At 41.9% G+C, this 20,767-nt stretch overlaps 1 protein-coding gene across 1 annotated transcript in view; it reads left to right on the plus strand.

Annotated features, from left to right (window-relative positions):
• Positions 1-20,767, plus strand: part of itpkcb (inositol-trisphosphate 3-kinase Cb) — a 48,631-nt gene that overhangs the window by 20,001 nt on the left and 7,863 nt on the right. Inside the window, exon 2 of the mRNA XM_034168330.1 lies at positions 19,817-19,916. Within this exon, the coding sequence (XP_034024221.1) occupies positions 19,817-19,916 (100 nt within the window). The remainder of the gene's footprint in view (positions 1-19,816; positions 19,917-20,767) is intronic.

Genomic DNA, 20,767 nt, shown 5'->3' on the forward strand with positions numbered 1-20,767 from the left:
GGACAAATGTGGCAGGGGTGGGATTTGAACCCGGAACCTTCTGCACTGAAACCAAGCGCATTAACCACTTGGCCACCACCCCTGCTTGCAACAGTATTGGTTACTGGACAGAATTATTTGACAAGGAAATGATCCATTTATTTTCATACTAGCAATACAAAACAGTCATAAGAAAATATGTGCTTTTTTAATGTAAGGGCATTTGTTGATGCTAATGCAGTGCATAAACCATATGTCAAGGGTGCTGTGGACTCTGGGGGTGATATCGGACTGATTCAGTTTGACAGTGTGAGAAACTAAGGTTGAACACAAAGGACTGCACAGCGTCTGTCTGTTATTACTCAGCTGATTACTCGTTTCACTGTATACCACAGATATGAAATGCTGTGGTTCCAATACTACAAAGATTTCCAGTTCCACAATTTGAACTCTATAAATAACCTGTTCCACACAGACCAGTCGATGAGCTTTCCATAGCTGAAACCCATTTGTCATGGCTGAAGGACGTGGAAATATTTCATTTATCCAAATAATAGTCATGATTGAGTCAGTTTCGAGATGGAAAAAGACAGCTTTTTTTGCTGAATTTAAAGTGACCTAATTTTCAAATGACCTTAATCAGGAACAAGGCAGGGAGCTGCTCCATTAATGAACCTTATAACTGAACCCTTGCTATGAAACAGATATCATGGTTATGAAACAAGATAATATCAGTTAGGTTTCTTTTCTTTTTTAAACTTTCACCATCATTCATTGTGTTCAAAATTCAAAGCAAAACACTTCAGTCATCATGTTGCTGAAGAAAATTCATTATCTGTGTGAATCACAAATACTCTTCCAACCTGTCAGTGGAAATTTTTTTCTGTCTGATGTGTAGTGAGTGAACTATTTTTTTTTTGTTTCCTTCTTCTTCTACTTCTTCAAAAGGGCCACACAATCAAAGGCACATGCTGCCTCATGACCCTTTAATTTAATTTCCAACAAACATTAGCGGTTAACTCTGTGAATCTGTGTAATTGTCACTGTGACAAATAAATTACAAACAGTGGTTTTCACAAACGTTACAAACTGTGAATATGTAGAAAGGGAGAGGGATATAAACTGGATATGGGGCAGGAAAGAGAGAATGCACCCAGCAACAGTGAAGTAATGCTTCTTAGGAGGTGTTCAATGTTGTTAACACTGGGGGTGTGAATATTTCAGTATCTTATGATTCGATTCCAATTCATGGGGTCACGATTCAAAATGATTTTTGATTCTAAATTAGTTTGGTACATTTGCTGTTTCACAGTTGTGAATCTCGTGCCATCTCACGGTCTGTGATTCCGAGTTCCAGTTTAGGGCACAATGTAAACAAACCTCGCAAAGTATGGACATCGGAACATGGCAGAAGTCCATCACAGTTGCTACACCTCCTCTAGATCACCCTCTCAACTTGTGAGAATGTGTCATCATAATCGCTTGTGAACTCGCTGGATCAACGCCATCCACATCCTCGCTAGCCATTGTTGACGTGCGCTGTGAGACACCAGAACTGTGCTGGTGCTGTGGTGCACTCTGGGAAGTACAAGGGGCCACCAGGGGGATTATGGGAAACGTTAAAAGTACTGAATACAGCTTCTAATTTCCAGATCTAGTCAAGCCTGTTGGAGTGCGCTAAAGCCCCTGTCACACAGTCGCATGTACCATGCCCAGTTCAGTGCTATTTTCTGCCTCTGTGGAAGTGCGCTCTGTTCTCTACTGCACGGTGTGGGCCATCCATCCATTTTCTTCCGCTTTATCCGGAGTCAGGTCATGGGGGCAGCAGCTCAAGCAAAGCCGCCCAGACCTCCCGATCCACACACACCTCCCCCAGCTCCTCCAGGGGAACCCCAAGGCGTTCCCAAGCCAGCCGAGAGATGTAATCCCTCCAGCGTGTCCTGGGTCTTCCCCGGGGCCTCCTCCCAGTGGGACGTGCCCGGAACACTTCTCCAGCGAGGCGTCCAGGGGGCATCCGGAAAAGATGCCCGAGCCACCTCAACTGACTCCTTTCGACGTGGAGGAGCAGCGGCTAGACTCTGAGCTCCTCCTGAGTGACCAGGCTCCTCACCCTATCTCTAAGGGAGCACCCAGCCACTCTACGGAGGAAACTCATCTCGGCCGCTTGTACTCGCGATCTCATTCTTTCGGTCATGAGCCAAATCTCATGACCATAGGTGAGGATCGGAACATAGATCGATCGGTAAATCGAGAGCTTTGCCCCCCTACTCAGCTCTCTCTTCACCACGATGGTCCGATACAGCGACCGCATCACTGCAGACGCTGCATCGATCCGTCTATCGATCTCACGCTCCATTTGTCCCTCACTCGTGAACAAGACCCCGAGATACTTAAACTCCTCCACTTGAGGCAAGGACACTCCACCGACCTGAAGAGGGCAAAGCACCTTTTTCCAGTCGAGAACCATGGCCTCGGATTTGGAGGTGCTGATTTTCATCCCGGACGCTTTACACTCGGCTGCAAACTGCCCCAGTGCACGCTGAAGATCCTGATTTGACGAAGCCAACAGAACCACATTGTCCGCAAACAGCAGAGATGAGATTCTGTGGTTCCCAAACCAGACCCCCTCTACACCCTGGCTGCGCCTAGAAATTCTGTCCATAAAAATAATGAACAGAACCGGTGACAAAGGGCAGCCCTGGCGGAGGCCAGCGTGCACTGGAAACAGTTTGACTTACTACCGGCAATGTGAACCAAGCTCCTGCTGTGGTCGTACAGGGACCGGATAGCCCTTAGCAAAGTACCCTGGACCCCGTACTCACGGAACACCCCCCACAGGGTGCTCCGAGGGACACGGTTGAACGCCTTCTCCAGATCCACAAAACACATGTGGACTGGTTGGGCGAACTCCCATGAACTCTCAAACACCCGATGGAGTGTGTAGAGCTGGTCCAATGTGCCGCGACCAGGATGAAAACCACACTGCTCCTCCTGAATCCAAGGTTTGACCATCAGTCGAATTCTCCTCTCCAGTACTCTGGAATAGACCTTACCGGGGAGGCTGAGGAGTGTGATCCCCCTATAGTTGGAACACTATAGGGGGCGTATGGTGTGGTGCGGCTCAAAAACAGAGTCATTTAACATTATTATTATTATTGTTATTATTTTTTATGCAGCGAGTGCGCGTTTATTTTAAAGATCCTCAGCTCTTTTGAGCTTTGATCATACTGACCGATCAGGGCGTTTGATGATCGCACAGACATGCAGTGAGTGCGCGTTTAAAGAGTCACAGCTCTGATTAGACACAGAGAGAGAGAGAGAGAGTGAGAGTGAGGGAGGGAGGGAGAGCGCACTTTTATTTTAAGGAGTCTCTCTCAGACTCCTTAAAATAAAAGTGCACTTTCTCGCTCTGTGTCACAGAGCGAGAGAGAGAGAGATTGAGAGAGCGCTTTTATGAAATGACAACACTGTGAACAGTCCTCATATAATGAGTACAGCATGATAAAGTGAAGCAACGATCTTGCAGTATTTATAGCTCCAGAAGAACAACAGGGAGATGTGAAATGGTGCACAGTATGTTATGTGTCGGACGCAGCTCGGAGAACCGACCAGCGTTTGAAAGACCCAGTATGAAATAAGCAGAGCACGGTACAAAGGCTAACTGAATTTAATACATAACAGTGATGTGATACAAAACAACAAAAGAGTGTGCGGTCTGGCGTGGTGGTGATACGGTGCGCTCCCAGCAGTGCTAACGGTCCGGAGCCAGAAGCCGTTCGGACCCAAGGACCCCGCCGACACCCCCCAGGTGGCCGCAACAAACCGAGTCTGTGAAAGAAGGAACCATTATGTGAGTCCACACTCTACACACAGAGAGACCACTCAAAGGTGTACATAAACAGCAAACACTTCCTGGCTTAATTACTAATCAGCTTCCCAACCTGCAGGCATGGAACATCCAGTTCACAAAACTCCACTGCAGTGGAAGCCGATACATGACTAACGTACAGCTCAATATAATAAGGTGTGAGGGACACCACATTTACTGACTGTATAAACGTTAGTCACAAAATCTAACATACCTCAGGAAGTGTGCTGACGAGCGTGAGACCTCACCCCCTCCTCTTTCACAGACCGTGCATCAAACCCTGGACGTTCTCTGCATCCACTGATGATGAGATGGCTCCCGAGACGACGATCTCACCCGTTTGGTCACAAGGTCGAGTCTCTGGCAAATACACACTGTATACTTCAGTCTTAAATGCCACCATGTTCCAATCCATATAGATGCACCACAGCTGTGAGTCCTGACGAGCCGCAGGTGATCAGGGTGAGGTCCTGATAACCTCAGCAACACAGCCACTCAGTCCCAAATGCAAGCCACCTGGAAGGAAAAACAAAAGAGAGAAACAAAAAGGCAGCCAGGCCCCCCAGCCATACAACACAGTACCGTGTTTCAGCGTGGGCGGGCTCACAATAGCGGACAGTAGCATGGCGCTGTGTGTACTCGAATGAAGACTGCATGCTGTGCTGTATGCTGAAGAAAATTAAACATATTTAATTTCTTCCGTCCTACACGCGTAGCCCTCAACATACTGCTACGTATTGAGAAAAAACTCCATGTGACGATATGCTGTAATGAGCAGCTCTACGAATACGCCACTGTGACAGGGGCTTTAGAAAGGCGCTTGACGCTATGACATATCTTGGCTCAATTGTCTGCATCATGAATCTGAAAAGCCTTTGTTTTCCATGACGCTGTAGGGGTGCAGGTTAAATGCTTGAGTGCTAGATGCGCTAGAGCATTTGTTGCGTTTCTGAAATGCTTGACCTTCATTTTGCACAGCTTGCATATAGAGTTAGTTGGTCATATCAAGCTCATTCTTATATGAGACATTGTAGAAGCCAAAGTGCGCCGAAACACTTTCTTTTAATGTTTGCCGAGTGGGTTGAACTTCTTGCATTTGCTGCTCCTCCATGCTAACGACGAGCCGAGCTAATTTGCTCATGTAGTGCAAACTTCTGTATGGAAGCTGAGAGGGATGCAGACAGCAACTCCTCCATGTTTACACCAGTGAGGAGACTCTGACTGAGAGGGAGGTTATTTTAAGAATCTATTTTTAGGTTTTGAATCGATAAGGATAACAGTTGCAGTTTTGATGTGAATCTTTTCTCTCTCTCTCTGTCTTTTTTTTTATATATATATCACTCTTAGTTAACACCGTAAACTATAGTATTTTTTTTCCTACATGTTGATGCTGTTAAACTCTCCAGCCTGTGTCGTCGTTTTTTTTTTGGGGGGGGGGGGGGGGGGTAATTCAGATTCTTGCAGAGTTGTGTGTGTGAGCTAAATAAAGATATAACGCCTTTGCCCTGTGACGTAGCTGCCAGTCGTGTTGGTAATAATGGGCTTAGTGAGGTGACCTCTTCGGTCATGTTTGGCCATGTGTTTGAGCAGCGTCGGTTATTTGAATTAGCTTATTGTGGACAGTGTAAATTCCTGGCAGTTACACTGACAATCAGGAAACAAGCAACAAAAGAAGCTGCATTTGGACTGTTGTGACAGACAGGATGGTGCTGCTGGAGGCTTTGGAGCTGACTAAAACTTGTGTTGTGTGTGTGTGTGTATTTAGTGTGCGTACAGTAGCTGAGGGTGTGTCTTCTTCTTGTTGGCTTTGAACACCCCGTCCATGCTCAGAGCTCCCAGACAAACCAGTTACGTTGTGTACTCAGTGACGCCAACAGATACTTGTTCACACAGGTACACTTGGAGATCCACACGCTTGCGGCGATGCAGTGTTGCTTTCACAGTTCAGTGTGTGTGTGTCATGGAAAGTTGGGCGAAGGCAGAGCTGGTTGCTAGGCGACATCTACGCCATATATGGTGCTTTTTTTGCCCCTTGTCTCTTTGACAGTATCTACTATGTCCTATATATAAATAATTAGATACAACTGAGTACAACAATGCTGACGTTTAGAAAAAAAAAGCACACTATTACGCCCACGTTTGACTTTGCATCACATCTCAATTTTTCCCCTTAAATACCACGAGACATAGATTAGCACTAAACAAGAGGAAAATGAGGGTAATCAGAGAAGAGTGAGAGCACAAGCAGAAAAAAACAAACTTGCATGGAATATGAACGCCTAACTGACATGTGATGACTGGTCACATGACTGTTCAGGCAACCCACAATTGCAGATTTGTTTTTGTGACGCTCATTATACAACGTCCCACACGTCACTCCCACGGCTCTCGTGCACATGCTGGTGCGTAAGCAGAGACTAAGAAATTGAAAACTATGTAATAACCTAAAGAAAAGGGAAGCACAGCCAACACTGCAAGTGTGTGTGTGTGTGTGTGTGTATGTTTGTTTGTGTGTGCATTTAGTGACCTGCCACAGCTGAGCTGTTGTGCTGTTGAAGAGTTGAGTAAAGGGAAAGGGATGTGGTTTTGTAAAAGCTAGTGTTGATTTCTGCAGCAGTACATGAAAGCAGCCTGGTATGCGCATGTGCAGTTGGCGGTGTGGCTGATGAGAGTTGCACGACAGGTTCGCCTCTCCGCCACATACAGTTGCACGCTCCCGCATACATGCGCACGCTCCCGTAGGTTACACAGCGCTGAGGAATGTGCCATGCAGACAAAAGGAAAGCGCTGGGAGTGTGTGGGAAGGTCTGTTGACCTGACCCCTGTGCTGGTAGTCAGCCATGAATCTGGAAAGAGACGGGCTCAGGATAGGCCCCACGGCAGCTGTCGGAAAAGAGAGAGGAGAACAACAAAGGTAAGAGAAGACGCTCAGCAGGCTTTAGAGCTTTTTCAGAGTGGACTTAGTGTTGTAGACAGTAGAAGAAGACGGGACTAGTTCAGGCAGGCTCACGGCCTGTGTGAATGTGAGGAAAGACCGGTGGATGTTCTCAATCTTAGATACGATTGAGAAAGCGATAAAGACGTACAAAGGAGTGGCAGAATGTTGAAACGGGAGGCATGGTGATTTGGGATGACACCATGGTGTGTGTGTGTGGGGGGGGGAGGGGGGGTCAGTATGCAAGAGGAGCCTGACATAAGAGTGGAATTATTCACCAGGTAACTTGGTTTAACCCTACTAGCAGGTTACCCACTTCATAAGGCTGTTGGTGTATTAGCTGGGAGGTGTTGCTGTAAGGGGGCTGAAGGCGGTAATAAGTGATTGTTGGGAATCCTGTGGGAATGAGGACAAACTCATCTGTGGTGAGGCTGACTTGTGGAGACCCAGTTCAGATGGTGCAGAGTGTTTTGTGCCGGCTGCGTTCTCGGTTTCTTTCCTGTGGCCGTGGTCAGGTAAGAAACAGGCACATGTTCAATGCACTTTGAGCTTATTCACTAAAACGATGAGCAGGGATCATATCGTTAAAATGGGACACTGCATCTTGGGCAAAATTTGGTCCACACTTCAAATAAATAAATAAATAAAATTTTAATTAAATAACAAAAAAAATCCATGGTGATGGATCTTGCGTTGTCCTGTTGTGTGATTGTGTTTGCTGCAAAGTTAGAGGTGAAGTGTTCTTAGTGTCATTTTAATTTGGGTTAGTATAACGTCCACTGTGTCGTGATGAGATAATTATAGTGGGCGATTTTAACATCCACACAGATGCTGAGAATGACAGCCTCAACACTGCATTTAATCTATTATTAGACTCTATCGGCTTTGCTCAAAAAGTAAATGAGTCCACCCACCACTTTAATCATATCTTAGATCTTGTTCTGACTTATGGTATGGAAATAGAAGACTTAACAGTATTCCCTGAAAACTCCCTTCTGTCTGATCATTTTTTAATAACATTTACATTTACCCTGATGGACTACCCTGCAGTGGGGAATAAGTTTCATTACACTAGAAGTCTTTCAGAAAGCGCTGTAACTAGGTTTAAGGATATGATTCCTTCTTTATGTTCTCTAATGTCATATACCAACACAGAGCAGAGTAGCTACCTAAACTCTGTAAGGGAGTTAGAGTATCTCGTCAATAGTTTTACATCCTCTTTGAAGATAACTTTGGATGCTGTAGCTCCTCTGAAAAAGAGAGCTTTAAATCAGAAGTGTCTGACTCCGTGGTATAACTCACAAACTCGTAGCTTAAAGCAGATAACCCGTAAGTTGGAGAGGAAATGGCGTCTCACTAATTTAGAAGATCTTCACTTAGCCTGGAAAAAGAGTTTGTTGCTCTATAAAAAAAAAGCCCTCCGTAAAGCTAGGACATCTTTCTACTCATCACTAATTGAAGAAAATAAGAATAACCTCAGGTTTCTTTTCAGCACTGTAGCCAGGCTGACAAAGAGTCTGAGCTCTATTGAGCTGAGTATTCCATTAACTTTAACTAGTAATGACTTCATGACTTTCTTTGCTAACAAAATTTTGACTATTAGAGAAAAAATTACTCATAACCATCCCAAAGATGTATCGTTATCTTTGGCTGCTTTCAGTGATGCCGGTATTTGGTTAGACTCTTTCTCTCCGATTGTTCTGTCTCAGTTATTTTCATTAGTTACTTCATCCAAACCAACATGTTTATTAGACCCCATTCCTGCCAGGCTGCTCAAGGAAGTCCTACCATTATTTAATGCTTCAATCTTAAATATGATCAATCTATCTTTGTTAGTTGGTTATGTACCACAGGCCTTTAAGGTGGCAGTAATTAAACCATTACTTAAAAAGCCATCACTTGACCCAGCTATCTTAGCTAATTATAGGCCAATCTCCAACCTTCCTTTTCTCTCAAAGATTCTTGAGAGGGTAGTTGTAAAACAGCTAACTGATCACCTGCAGAGGAATGGTCTATTTGAAGAGTTTCAGTCAGGTTTTAGAATTCATCATAGTACAGAAACAGCATTAGTGAAGGTTACAAATGATCTTCTTATGGCTTCGGACAGTGGACTTATCTCTGTGCTTGTTCTGTTGGACCTCAGTGCTGCTTTTGATACTGTTGACCATAAAATTTTATTACAGAGATTAGAGCATGTCATAGGTATTAAAGGCACTGCGCTGCGGTGGTTTGAATCATATTTGTCTAATAGATTACAGTTTGTTCATGTAAATGGGGAATCTTCTTCACAGACTAAAGTTAATTATGGAGTTCCACAAGGTTCTGTGCTAGGACCAATTTTATTCACTTTATACATGCTTCCCTTAGGCAGTATTATTAGACGGTATTGCTTAAATTTTCATTGTTACGCAGATGATACCCAGCTTTATCTATCCATGAAGCCAGAGGATACACACCAATTAGCTAAACTGCAGGATTGTCTTACAGACATAAAGACATGGATGACCTCTAATTTCCTGCTTTTAAACTCAGATCAAACTGAAGTTATTGTACTTGGCCCCACAAATCTTAGAAGCATGGTGTCTAACCAGATCGTTACTCTGGATGGCATTTCCCTGATCTCTAGTAATACTGTGAGAAATCTTGGAGTCATTTTTGATCAGGATATGTCATTCAAAGCGCATATTAAACAAATATGTAGGACTGCCTTTTTGCATTTACGCAATATCTCTAAAATCAGAAAGGTCTTTTCTCAGAATGATGCTGAAAAACTAATTAATGCATTTATTTCCTCTAGGCTGGACTATTGTAATTCATTATTATCAGGTTGTCCTAAAAGTTCCCTAAAAAGCCTTCAGTTGGTTCAGAATGCTGCAGCTAGAGTACTGACGGGGACTAGCAGGAGAGAGCATATCTCACCCGTGTTGGCCTCTCTTCATTGGCTTCCTGTTAATTCTAGAATAGAATTTAAAATTCTTCTTCTTACTTATAAGGTTTTGAATAATCAGGTCCCATCTTATCTTAGGGACCTCGTAGTACCATATTACCCCATTAGAGCGCTTCGCTCTCAGACTGCGGGCTTACTTGTAGTTCCTAGGGTTTGTAAGAGTAGAATGGGAGGCAGAGCCTTCAGCTTTCAGGCTCCTCTCCTGTGGAACCAGCTCCCAATTCAGATCAGGGAGACAGATACCCTCTCTACTTTTAAGATTAGGCTTAAAACTTTCCTTTTCGCTAAGGCTTATAGTTAGGGCTGGATCGGGTGACCCTGGACCATCCCTTGGTTATGCTCCTTTAGACGTAGATTGTGGGGGGGTTCCCATGATGCACTGTTTCTTTCTCTTTTTGCTCCGTATGCATCACTCTGCATTTAATCATTAGTGATCGATCTCTGCCCCCCTTCACAGCATGTCTTTTTCCTGGTTTTTTCACTCAGCCCCAACCAGTCTCAGCAGAAGACTGCCCCTCCCTGAGCCTGGTTCTGCTGGAGGTTTCTTCCTGTTAAAAGGGAGTTTTTCCTTCCCACTGTGGCCAAGTGCTTGCTCATAGGGGGTCGTTTTGACCGTTGGGGTTTTTCATAATTATTGTATGGCCTTGCCTTACAATATGGAGCGCCTTGGGGCAACTGTTTGTTGTGATTTGGCGCTATATAAGAAAAAAGTTGATTGAGTTGATTGATGTGCACGCTGAGCATCCCTCAGAGACAACTGCTCTGAAAAGCTGACAGAAAGCAGTAGAGATGAGAAGCAGCGGGACCTCAGTGATATTTTGTGTGGGTGTTTGTAAGATTTGGACAGGAAGGTACAAATTCAAAACATCCAGACAGCAGTTTTTGTCTAGAATATTGATAGTTTTATGTAACGTCTGTGTGGGCTGTTTATACTGTGCAGTACGCCGCTCGAGGAAATGCGGAAAACCAGCCATTTATTTTAACAGCTTCAAATAATGTGGCACTTTAATAACACAGTATGTGATCTTAACCAGTGTGAAACTGAATTCTGTGTGAATGTATACAAGCACCCAACAGAAGGCAGAATTGATCTTTAAATCCACAGATATGACAGCCGGTAATTTCAGGAACTAAATACAGCTGATTGATAAACTTTAATACACTTTGTAATGCAACCTGTATGTATGCAGGCAGGCCCATCGATGTGGTAGTTGGATTGTGTCACAATTTTTGTAATCTTGCTTCTGTGCACCACCAAACTGTAGTTACAATAAAAGATTAAAGATGTGCTTGTAGTGTAGACTTTCAGCTGTAATTCAAAAAGTCACATTAACTATTTAGGAATTACTGCCATTTTTATACACAGTCCCCCCCATTTTCAAAGGGTATAAATAATTGGGTAAACTAAATTGAAGTATTACCGTCTGTGCAAATCATTACTTTTACAGCCTTTTAGTTTGTTTGTTTGTTGGGTTACCGGCCGAAAGGCTGCTAACTCTGTCTTTGCGTGGCGTCCATCGTAGTCGTCGCCATCTTTGTCCATTTATTGCGATATCTCAAAAACTATCTTAACTTTTTTTCTAATTTGGCAAGGGCATAATATTGGTCATTGACATTGTTCCTGTCTAATAATCATATTCTTAGATTCATTCATTTGGAAATGGTAGCCATTTTTATGCTGATAAATTTTCTCAAAATTTGTTCTGATAACTTTTTTCTGATTTGTAATGGGCGTAATATGGGTTGTTGACATAATTCACATCAAAAAATTGTAGTCATAGATTTGTTCGCTTGGAAATGTCGGCCATCTTTATGCTGAAAACAGACGATTCGGGTATTTGGACCCGATTTTCTCAAAAATGATCAGATAACTTTTCTTTTAATTTAACAAGGACACAGTATTGGTCATTGACATTGTTCCCATCCCAAAATTTTTTGCTTAGATTCGTTTGTTTGGAAATGGCAGTCATTTTTATGCCAAAAATGGTAATTTTGCCTTGAGCTTTAATTGAGCCGATAACCCACAGGGCGCTTGGCACTCTAGTTTTGACAACTTATGCCATAACTTGTCTGGGGGAAAAAAAGCTTTCCATCCCTTAACTGTTATGGGATGGAAACATGAACATTTGAAACTCACTGAATATGTGTTTCTTCTTTTGCATCAACGGTTAATAAATATAAACAGTATGGTACTGTATGGCAAATCTGTCTGTAGTCAAGAGTTCTCAAAAACTGAGTGAACAGGCAAGAAGGAGACAAGTGAGGGAAGCCACCAAGACACCCATGATAATTTTGAATAAGTTATAGGCATCTGTGAATGTGATTGGAGAAACTGCAGAGGGCGACTATAAAACTAAAATGGTTGATGTGATATTTTTGAATTAAAGCTGAAATTCGACACTACAAAAGCATCTTGATTGTTTAATTTCCACTCCGCTATGGTGGAGTACAGAGGTCAAATTATTCAAAAACTGTGACGCTGTCTAAATACTTGTGGACCTGCCTGTAAGTGCATTAAACCTCTATTGAGAGCAACAGCTGAGTGTTCACATTATAATCCACTCTTACAAACCTTATGTAACAACTTCTTTATTACAACAGCACTTTGGAGGCCAACGGCTGGTGACAGTTTTACAGATTTTAGCAGATAGTGTGGTGCGATATGTAATTCCGTAGGATTTTTGTGCCAAAATTGATTTTTTTTGTTGATTTGACTTGGTTAGTGGTCCAGTTAACTGAAAATAATGGGGTACAATTTTTCTGACCCCTGTAACCCCCCCTCTATGGGGGTCATTCTGCCCGGGTGGCCCTCAAACAGTATAAAGCGTATCTTCCTCAATTCTAGACCAATTTTCACAATCTTACAGTCCTTTTTTTAATTTGTAAGGGTGCTAAATACATAAATAATACACCCTGCATGCAATAAATCAAGCTTTGTTGCTTTTCTGTATTTTGGGGGGCTGGGTCTCCTAAGGGCCCCAAAATTAATCTATGGGGTTATGAGGGTACTCAACATAATAATGATACACCCTGGATAACATGAAAAATATTGATTTCATTTTTGGTTATCTCCCTTCGCAAGATATCAGCTGTCACTCTCAGTTTTGCAACTGTGTCAAGTGAATCTAGGTGGACATCAATAGCTTTGCTAACACCCTTCAGGGTAACAAGTTTGTCAGGCTCATTCTTATGCAGTGATTTGACAAACTGGAAATTTGGCAGACGCTCAGTGATTAACCTTTTCAGGTGTTTTCTGTAGTTTTCATCACCCTTGACCTCTATCTGATATCTTTTCAAGAGCGAGATGTAGGCCTCATTCACCTCAGCCATATTTATTGTGTCACAATCATCCACAACTGTATTTTGAATGAACATGAGTAACTCTTCATCACAAAGAGATTGGATCAGAGGCACATTGCTGTGGCCCTCAGAAAGACAGGTTCTCTGTGCTGACCGTAAGCAGTTTCTGTGATAGAACTTTTCTTGAGCAGCTGCATCACCAGCATCAAACAGATCAGAAACACAAGTTCGGACATGATCATCACGTGTTCAACTTTATCTGAAGCAATGTTTCACCCATTCTATCAGTAAAAACCTGATGCAAAGACTCTTTGGCCTCAGATGCACAGAAAGAACATGAAGAGAACAGACACACCTCTGCTTTAGATAGACTTTTTGACCTTTTTGGACGGTTTGGAGCATTTGAACATGAGGGGCGACCTAGAGCAGGAAAGAAACCTATGGGGGAGTTAGATCTATCACGCTTTTTAGCACCCTCCCTGAGTCTTTTAATTACACATTTATTCACAAGGGGTTTACGGCATTCACTGTGATATAACAAGTCTTTTCTTTTGGACTGTTCCAAACTTGATAAGCTCTCTGTGAGGTTTTGAATGCTGGTATCCCCAAGGCTTAGTCTTTCTTTACAACAGTCCAGGAGTTCTTCAACCATCTGTGGATTACAAACAAGTCTTTTGGATGATGTTTCACCCTCATTGCAGATGCTACAAGCACTAATTTTGCAGACACAGCTTCAAGGATACTCACTTCACCGTTATGCATAATCTACAACACACAAATCTAAATGTATTTTAATACAGTTACCTATAGATGTTATTTTGATAATGTGTGGTGTCTTATTCTAACTTATTCTATCTTATTCTATGTTATCTTGTGTAAACTAATTGTTAATCAGGAAACATTTACCTTATTTACTTATATAACATGTGTTATTGTTACAGTATATAAAAATAACTATTACTTAACTGGTCATGAAACCAAATGTTAACACTGAAATTATTATTCCCTTAAAAACCACAGCATCTCCAAAGATTCCTGTCTGTCCAAAACTGACTGTGGTCACTGAAAAATGTACGAGTAACATGTAGTTGATAAAACTGGTAAATTGTAACAAATCCTTATTCCATTAATAATATAAAGACTTAAATATCAGTCTGTGCTGAGTCTGCAATTTATAAAAACAGTTTTATATGAAGTTAGCAACAATGAAAACCCATAAAAGACTCTAAAGTTTAATAGAAGTGACTAAGAACAGGGGAAGATAGTAATTTAGAGGGTTTTTTGCATCTTCGGCAAACAAGTCCCTCCAAAAGGGGGTTATGGGGGTCAGAAAAATTGTACCCCGCTATTTTCAGTCAACTGGACCCCTACCCAAGTCAAATCAGCAAAAAAATCAATTTTGGCACAAAAATCCTACGGGAGCCCTTTTTATGACATATCGCACCACACTAAGATGCGGCTTCTCAAACTGGATCGGTTGTTATTTTTTATACCGGTTAAGGGTCATGGTGGTAGTGGTTGTAAATCTGTCTGCTGTGTTTGAATGTTGCTGTTAGTGCAAGGATCAATACTGGGAATGTCTGGGCCTTTTGTTTCCCCCCCAAAATGTATCCTCTGCTTCTAAGGCCCTTGAGGGCGAGTTTGGATATTGAAGTGCTGAGAATCACGAACACAACAACAAAGCGAACCAAATCCAGGAAGTCAGCATAAACTAAGACACTCCTCATCAGTGTGAAGCGAGGACATGTAAGAGATCATTGTTACGGAACAGAGACAGAAACTCTGGTGTGTCCTCAGGGGTAATTGTCTGCTAGGGAGAAGCCAGTAGAAAACCCCCACTGGACAGTCTGCCTGAGGTGGAGGACCTACAGTGTTGGCTCTAAAAGAAGATATAGAAGCTGCTGTTTCCATATTGTTCACTGTGGGATTATAGTGTTTAAAACAAAACAAAACTAACTCCAGTTTTTCACTCCGCTGTGTTGTTTTGATTTGAAGTGGTGAATGTGTATAAAAGACAAATGTGGACGTCCATGTTCTGTGTCAACACCAAATCCGACCACATGGGTGCTGGAAGATTGGACGCTTCAAACTATGACAAACTCTGTGTCACGTTTGGAGATTTGGTTTTGGAACATTTGCAGTAGCCCTTCATCAGATTTATTTTGTGGACGTGACTGAAATTTCAGTCTTCACTCTACTTTGTTGTCTTTTTCTTTCCTGCTTTTGTAGCAAATCTTTATACAGTGCATCCAGAAAGTATTCGCAGCACTTCACTGTTTACACATTTTATGTTACAGCCTTATTCCAAAATGGATGAATACTCACAGAATCCCATAATAACAACATAAAAAGTGTTCTTTTATTTATTTATTAAAAATAACAAACTAAGAAATTATGTGCACATAAGTATTCACACCCTTTACTCAGTACTTTGTTGATGCACCTTTGCTAGCAATTACAGTCTCTTGAATATGATGCCACAAGCTTGGTGCACCTATCTTTGGCCAGTTTGGTCCATTCCTCTTTGCAACAGCTGTCAAGCTCCATCAGGTTGGATGTTGAGCATCGGTGCACAGCCATTTTCAGATCTCTCCAGAGTGTTCAATTGGATTCAGGTCTGGGCTCTGGCTGGGCCACTCAAGGACATTCACAGAGTTGTCCTGAAGCCACTCCTTTGATATCTTGGTTGTGTGCTTCGGGTCATTGTCCTGCTGAAAGATGAACTGTTGCCCAGTCTGAGGTCAAGAGCGCTCTGGAGCAGGTTTTCATCCAGGATGTCTCTGTACGTCGCTGTAATAATGGCATTCACACCAAAGAGTCCAATCTTTGTCTCTTCAGACTCGAGAATTTTGTTTCTCATGGTCTCAAACCTTTTAAATGTGTCTTTGGTACAATTTGTTGTTGTTTTTTTTTCTTCTTTTTCTTTTTCCCAGTCATAATTTCCAGTCCTGATAAATGAAGCCAACATAGAAGTGCCAGATCTTGCAGTTTCTAGAATGGCTGCTTGAGGCTAGCACCAAAAGCAAGTCATTCCCCATAGACTCTTGTGTTAAAATCCCCATATTTATAGAAGATATGAATGGGTTTTTTTGTGCTCATGACAACTGTATGGGTGGAGAACTTGTTACTTTAACATATTTTAACATACTAAGTTATGAATAATGTGGTTGCATCAAGTGAGACCTGTTCCAGCAAGATGAGACTTTTTACCTCCACCAAGGAGGTTATGTTTTTGGTCACGTTTGTTTGTTTGTCTGTCTGTTTGTCAGCAGGATAACTCAAAACGTTTTGAACGGATTTTGATGAAATTTTGTGGAGTGGTTGGAAATGACAAGAGGAACAAGTGATAAAATTTTAGTGGTGATCTGGATCATGATCCGGATCCAGGAATTTTTTAAAGGATTCTTCACCATTGCGGGATAGGGGGAATTTTGGCATTCTAATTTCTAACTCCACAAAAACAAGGCAGAAAGGCTTGAAAAAAATTAGGGTGTAACATAGTCAGAGGTTCTATCAAACAACAAAGTTTGGTGATGATCGGATCCGGATTCCGGATCTGGTGATCCAGAATATGCAAAAATATAGGGAAAATAGAAAATGTGTCAGTGTGAGGTGACAAATGAAGCTAGAGATGCACAACTAACACCAAATTGTAGCTGAATCTGTACTGATTCAGTAAGGTGTCATTAGATTTGATGTAGCTTCAAATGTTATGGAGCTAGATCCAGAAGAAAACCGCCATTACCGAAAAATCGTTTTTATACAATAACGTTTGAACTAATAAAGACATAAAAGTGATTCCAAGTTCTAGTGGTATGTTTTCATGGTCAAGGATGTCAAATACGAGGTCTGTGAGAAAAGTATCCGACCTTATTATTTTTTTAAAAAGCCATATGGATTTGAATCACTTGTGATTACATCAGCCAAGCTTGAACCCTCGTGGGCATGCGAGAGTTTTTTCACGCCTGTCGGTGACGTCATTTGTCTGTGAGCACGCCATGTGGAAGGAGTGGTCCAGCCCCCTCGTCGGAATTCCTTTGTCTGAGAAGTTGCTGAGAGACTGGCGCTGTGCTTGATCAAAATTTTTTCAAAAACTGTGAGGCACATCCGAGTGGACGCCATTCGAGAAATTCAGCTGGTTTTCGGTGAAAATTTTAACGGCTGATGAGAGATTTTGGATTGTTTCTATCACTGTAAGGACTTCCCACGGAGCGAGGAGGAAAAACACCTCCGTGTTGATAACCATTTGTAAAATCCAGGCGGCTTTTGGTGGCTTTCAGTTGAGTATCTGAGAAATTGTTTAACAGCAGGGCATGTTCCAACTTGTCCTTAAGGTGTTTTTCCTGTGGCGGGCAAGCCGACGCGCCAATCCGTCCACACGTCTTTCATTAAAAAAATCTCCTTTAACAGTGGAATGTCCGGATAAACTGCTGATTCCGACCTCTTCTGAAAGTTCTCTGTTCTCTCACAACGTCCTGGGTCAACAGAGGCTTAAATTTGGAGGTTTTCAGCTTGAAACAGGATGACAACGTCGCCTTGGAGCGCTGCGCGACGTCCCGCTCTGTGGGAAGTCCTTACAGCGATAGAAACAATCCAAAATCTCTCATCAGCCCTTAAAATTTACATCGAAAACCAGCTGAATTTCTTGAATGGTCTCCACTCGGATGTGCCTCACAGTTCTTGAAAAAATTTTGATCAAGCACAGCGCCAGTCTCTCAGCAACTTCTCAGACAATGAAAATCCGATGAGGGGGCTGGACCACTCCTTCCACAAGGCGTGCTCACAGGCAAATGACGTCACCGACAGGCGTGAAAAAACTCACGCATGCGCACGAGGGTTCAAGCTTGGCTGATGTAATCACACGTGATTCAAATCCATATAGTTTTTAAAAAAAATAAAACTGTCGGTTTCTTTTCTAATAGACCTCGTATAAAGGAAAGAAAAGTGTATGTATCCTAGTTTTGGTTGTAACACTGAATTGTTGAATAGATCACTGTGCCAAGGGGGAATCTCTTTAGGGTCAGTGACCCTGTGGCCTTGTTTAGAGAAGTGTTTCATAAATGTTAAAAAAAATTCATATATTTGCAGTTTAGTTGAATAATAAATTTAATTTTGTCTCTTATTTGTTTTTGTCTATAAGCACATGCAATATCAATATCAGTGCTCAGATGACAGTAGCTTCTGGGAAAGGTGCAAGTTGCAATAAACGGTGATGCCAAGCGCTAAGATTACATGCTATCCAGTCACAGCAGATGAAACTTTTTTTTTTTACTACTGAGCAAACATCATTGTTAGACTTTTTTAGGTTCAGTGATTCCACGGCGTGTAGATGTTATGGCGTCAGTGACCCCATGGCCTTGGCGGAGGTTTGCACTCGCTGAGTGCTTCTAGTCTGAGAATTTTATTAAAATTATGAGACATTATGGTTTGTTGCATAGTTAATTGTTCTAATGGACCATCTAAGAAGTCTGTGCTCCAGCACTTCCATTGAGTGAAATTTTAGTATTATTTAATTTGTATATTAACACCGTTAGCACTGTTACAGGTATTGGTAGCTTGGTGACATTTGGTCCTCTAATGGTGATACTGGGCAACCCTGTGGCCAGGACTTAGACAACGTAAGCGCTGCGAATATGATGACATCTAGAGTCGCCCATTTTGAGCTCCCTAACCTGTGGGTGATGTCATGGAGGGTTTGTCAAGAATATATATATTCTAAGTTTTATTCACACACACTTTCCACTCTATAATGTACTGACATCTATCCCAGAAGAGGCTGAAAGTTTTCAACAATCTTTGTCAATATTACAAGTGGTTATTTAGTTTTTGGTACACTTTGGCTACGGGAAATATTTGCAAATTCATTCAGCCTGTGGATGGTTCAAATTTGCTCTCCATAAAACAGTTAAACCTTTGCACGACACCACAGGACTATTAATCAACTGTTTAAGTTGTATAGAGATAGTCTGACATGTAAACAAGGCAGCGATAGCTGCACAGGGAGCAGCATGGTTATAAAAGGATTAATTTTATGATTATGGTCCTTCATCCCTGTACTTTATCACCTGTTCTAATTTTCTGCTTGTTGGCCATCGGCTTTCCTAAGCGTTGATTTACATATACACATAGAAAATTACCAGCTATACAGTGAAACAAAGGAACCAAGGAGCTGCTTCTCGCACACAGCGGTACTGTAGACGGGATTCCAGATCTTGTCATGTTATTTATCATTGATAAGGTGTGTGTGTGTGTGTGTGTGAGTGAGTGGTGCTTCATTCTGTCCTCACACTGGTCCACAATGATGTAACATCTGCGCCCTGAACAAACTTTGGAAACCCACCGTCTTGCTATATAAGTTCCCACATGTTCTAGTTGATGCCTTGTTCCAGTTACACTGTTTGCGTCAAAGGTCCCCGTTGCACAGTGTCCTTGGTCTGCTGTTTCCCAACACAGATTACACATTGTAGACCGTTTGGGACAGTGAGGTTCTGTTTTATGACACCACAGCAGTGCCTTTGGTAAATGTTTTATGAATGAGCTTTGTCACACATGTGCAGTTGTCCTTGGCTCAAGGGGGCAGGTCTGTCCAATGTCTATAGTCATTTGTGTGGGACAGGGTGTGTTTTCCATTAACTGACACCACTCACATATGTCTAAGACTTTGTTTGATGTGAAAACCTTTCCAGTGATCAGTCAGTGCAGCCGTTTGTGGGTTTTTTTTTTTATTGTTGTTTTTTCTCATTCTCAGAGGATGAAATTATTTTTTGTTTTTTTTGCGTCCCCTCAGAATAAGTCTTGGCAGAAGCTGAAGACCATGGTTCACTGGTCTCCCTTCGTTGTGTCCTTCAAGAAGTGTTACCCATGGGTGCAGCTCACTGGCCATGCAGGTAAACTTAAACATGCATGACGTGCATGTGCATTCATCCTCAAGTTGACTTTGTGCTTTTGTTTGACAAAAACAAGTAAGGATTAATGAGTTAGTTTGATTGGAATAGTAGAGGCATCATCAGCTATTTTGATAAGCAGGTAATTGTTTGTCAAGGGGAAGGTTGCACTGTTTTCTGTTTTGTGATAAACTCATTTTGACATATTTTAAGGTGTACTGGAGTAATACTGAGTATTTAAATTGATTTTCCACATATTATCTATTTTTTGCACTGGTCCGAAACTGCTCTAAACTAAAAGCAAATTGTGGTTTTATTCTGGTTACAGATACTCTGTTAGTAAACACTTTTACACCAAGGATCACCTCCCACTTTGAATAATATTGAAACCACATAAAAGCTGCTTTTGAAGTACTTTTAAACTGGCTAAATTAGGATGAAACTGATTTTGAAAGATCAAAAATCAACTGGATTACTCCAGATTTTACACTTGCTTGATGAAACGGTACATATGTAGTCTCCTTTATTTGGTAGGTATTTCCCGGTGACCCTTGATTGGAGTAAGCGGGTATAGGAAATGATTCAATGATAGGCATTTTTTCCTATTACTTTGACATGTTTTGAAATTGAAAATATAATGCAATGCTAAAATACCCTCCGCTATATGAGCATTGTGTTCTTTATAATTTGCAGTTGTTTAATAGGAGGGCGCAGACTTTACCCGAGCACCCTCTGGTGAATGTTTTTGCTGCTGAAAATATTACCGAACTCAATAAAAACACATGTAATATGGTCACTTTTCAAAGGGGTCAGACTCATCAGTAAAGTCAATTTAATTTACAGTGGTTCATTTC

This window comes from Thalassophryne amazonica, chromosome 4, assembly GCF_902500255.1.
Source record: "Thalassophryne amazonica chromosome 4, fThaAma1.1, whole genome shotgun sequence".
Classification (NCBI taxonomy): Eukaryota; Metazoa; Chordata; class Actinopteri; order Batrachoidiformes; family Batrachoididae; genus Thalassophryne; species Thalassophryne amazonica.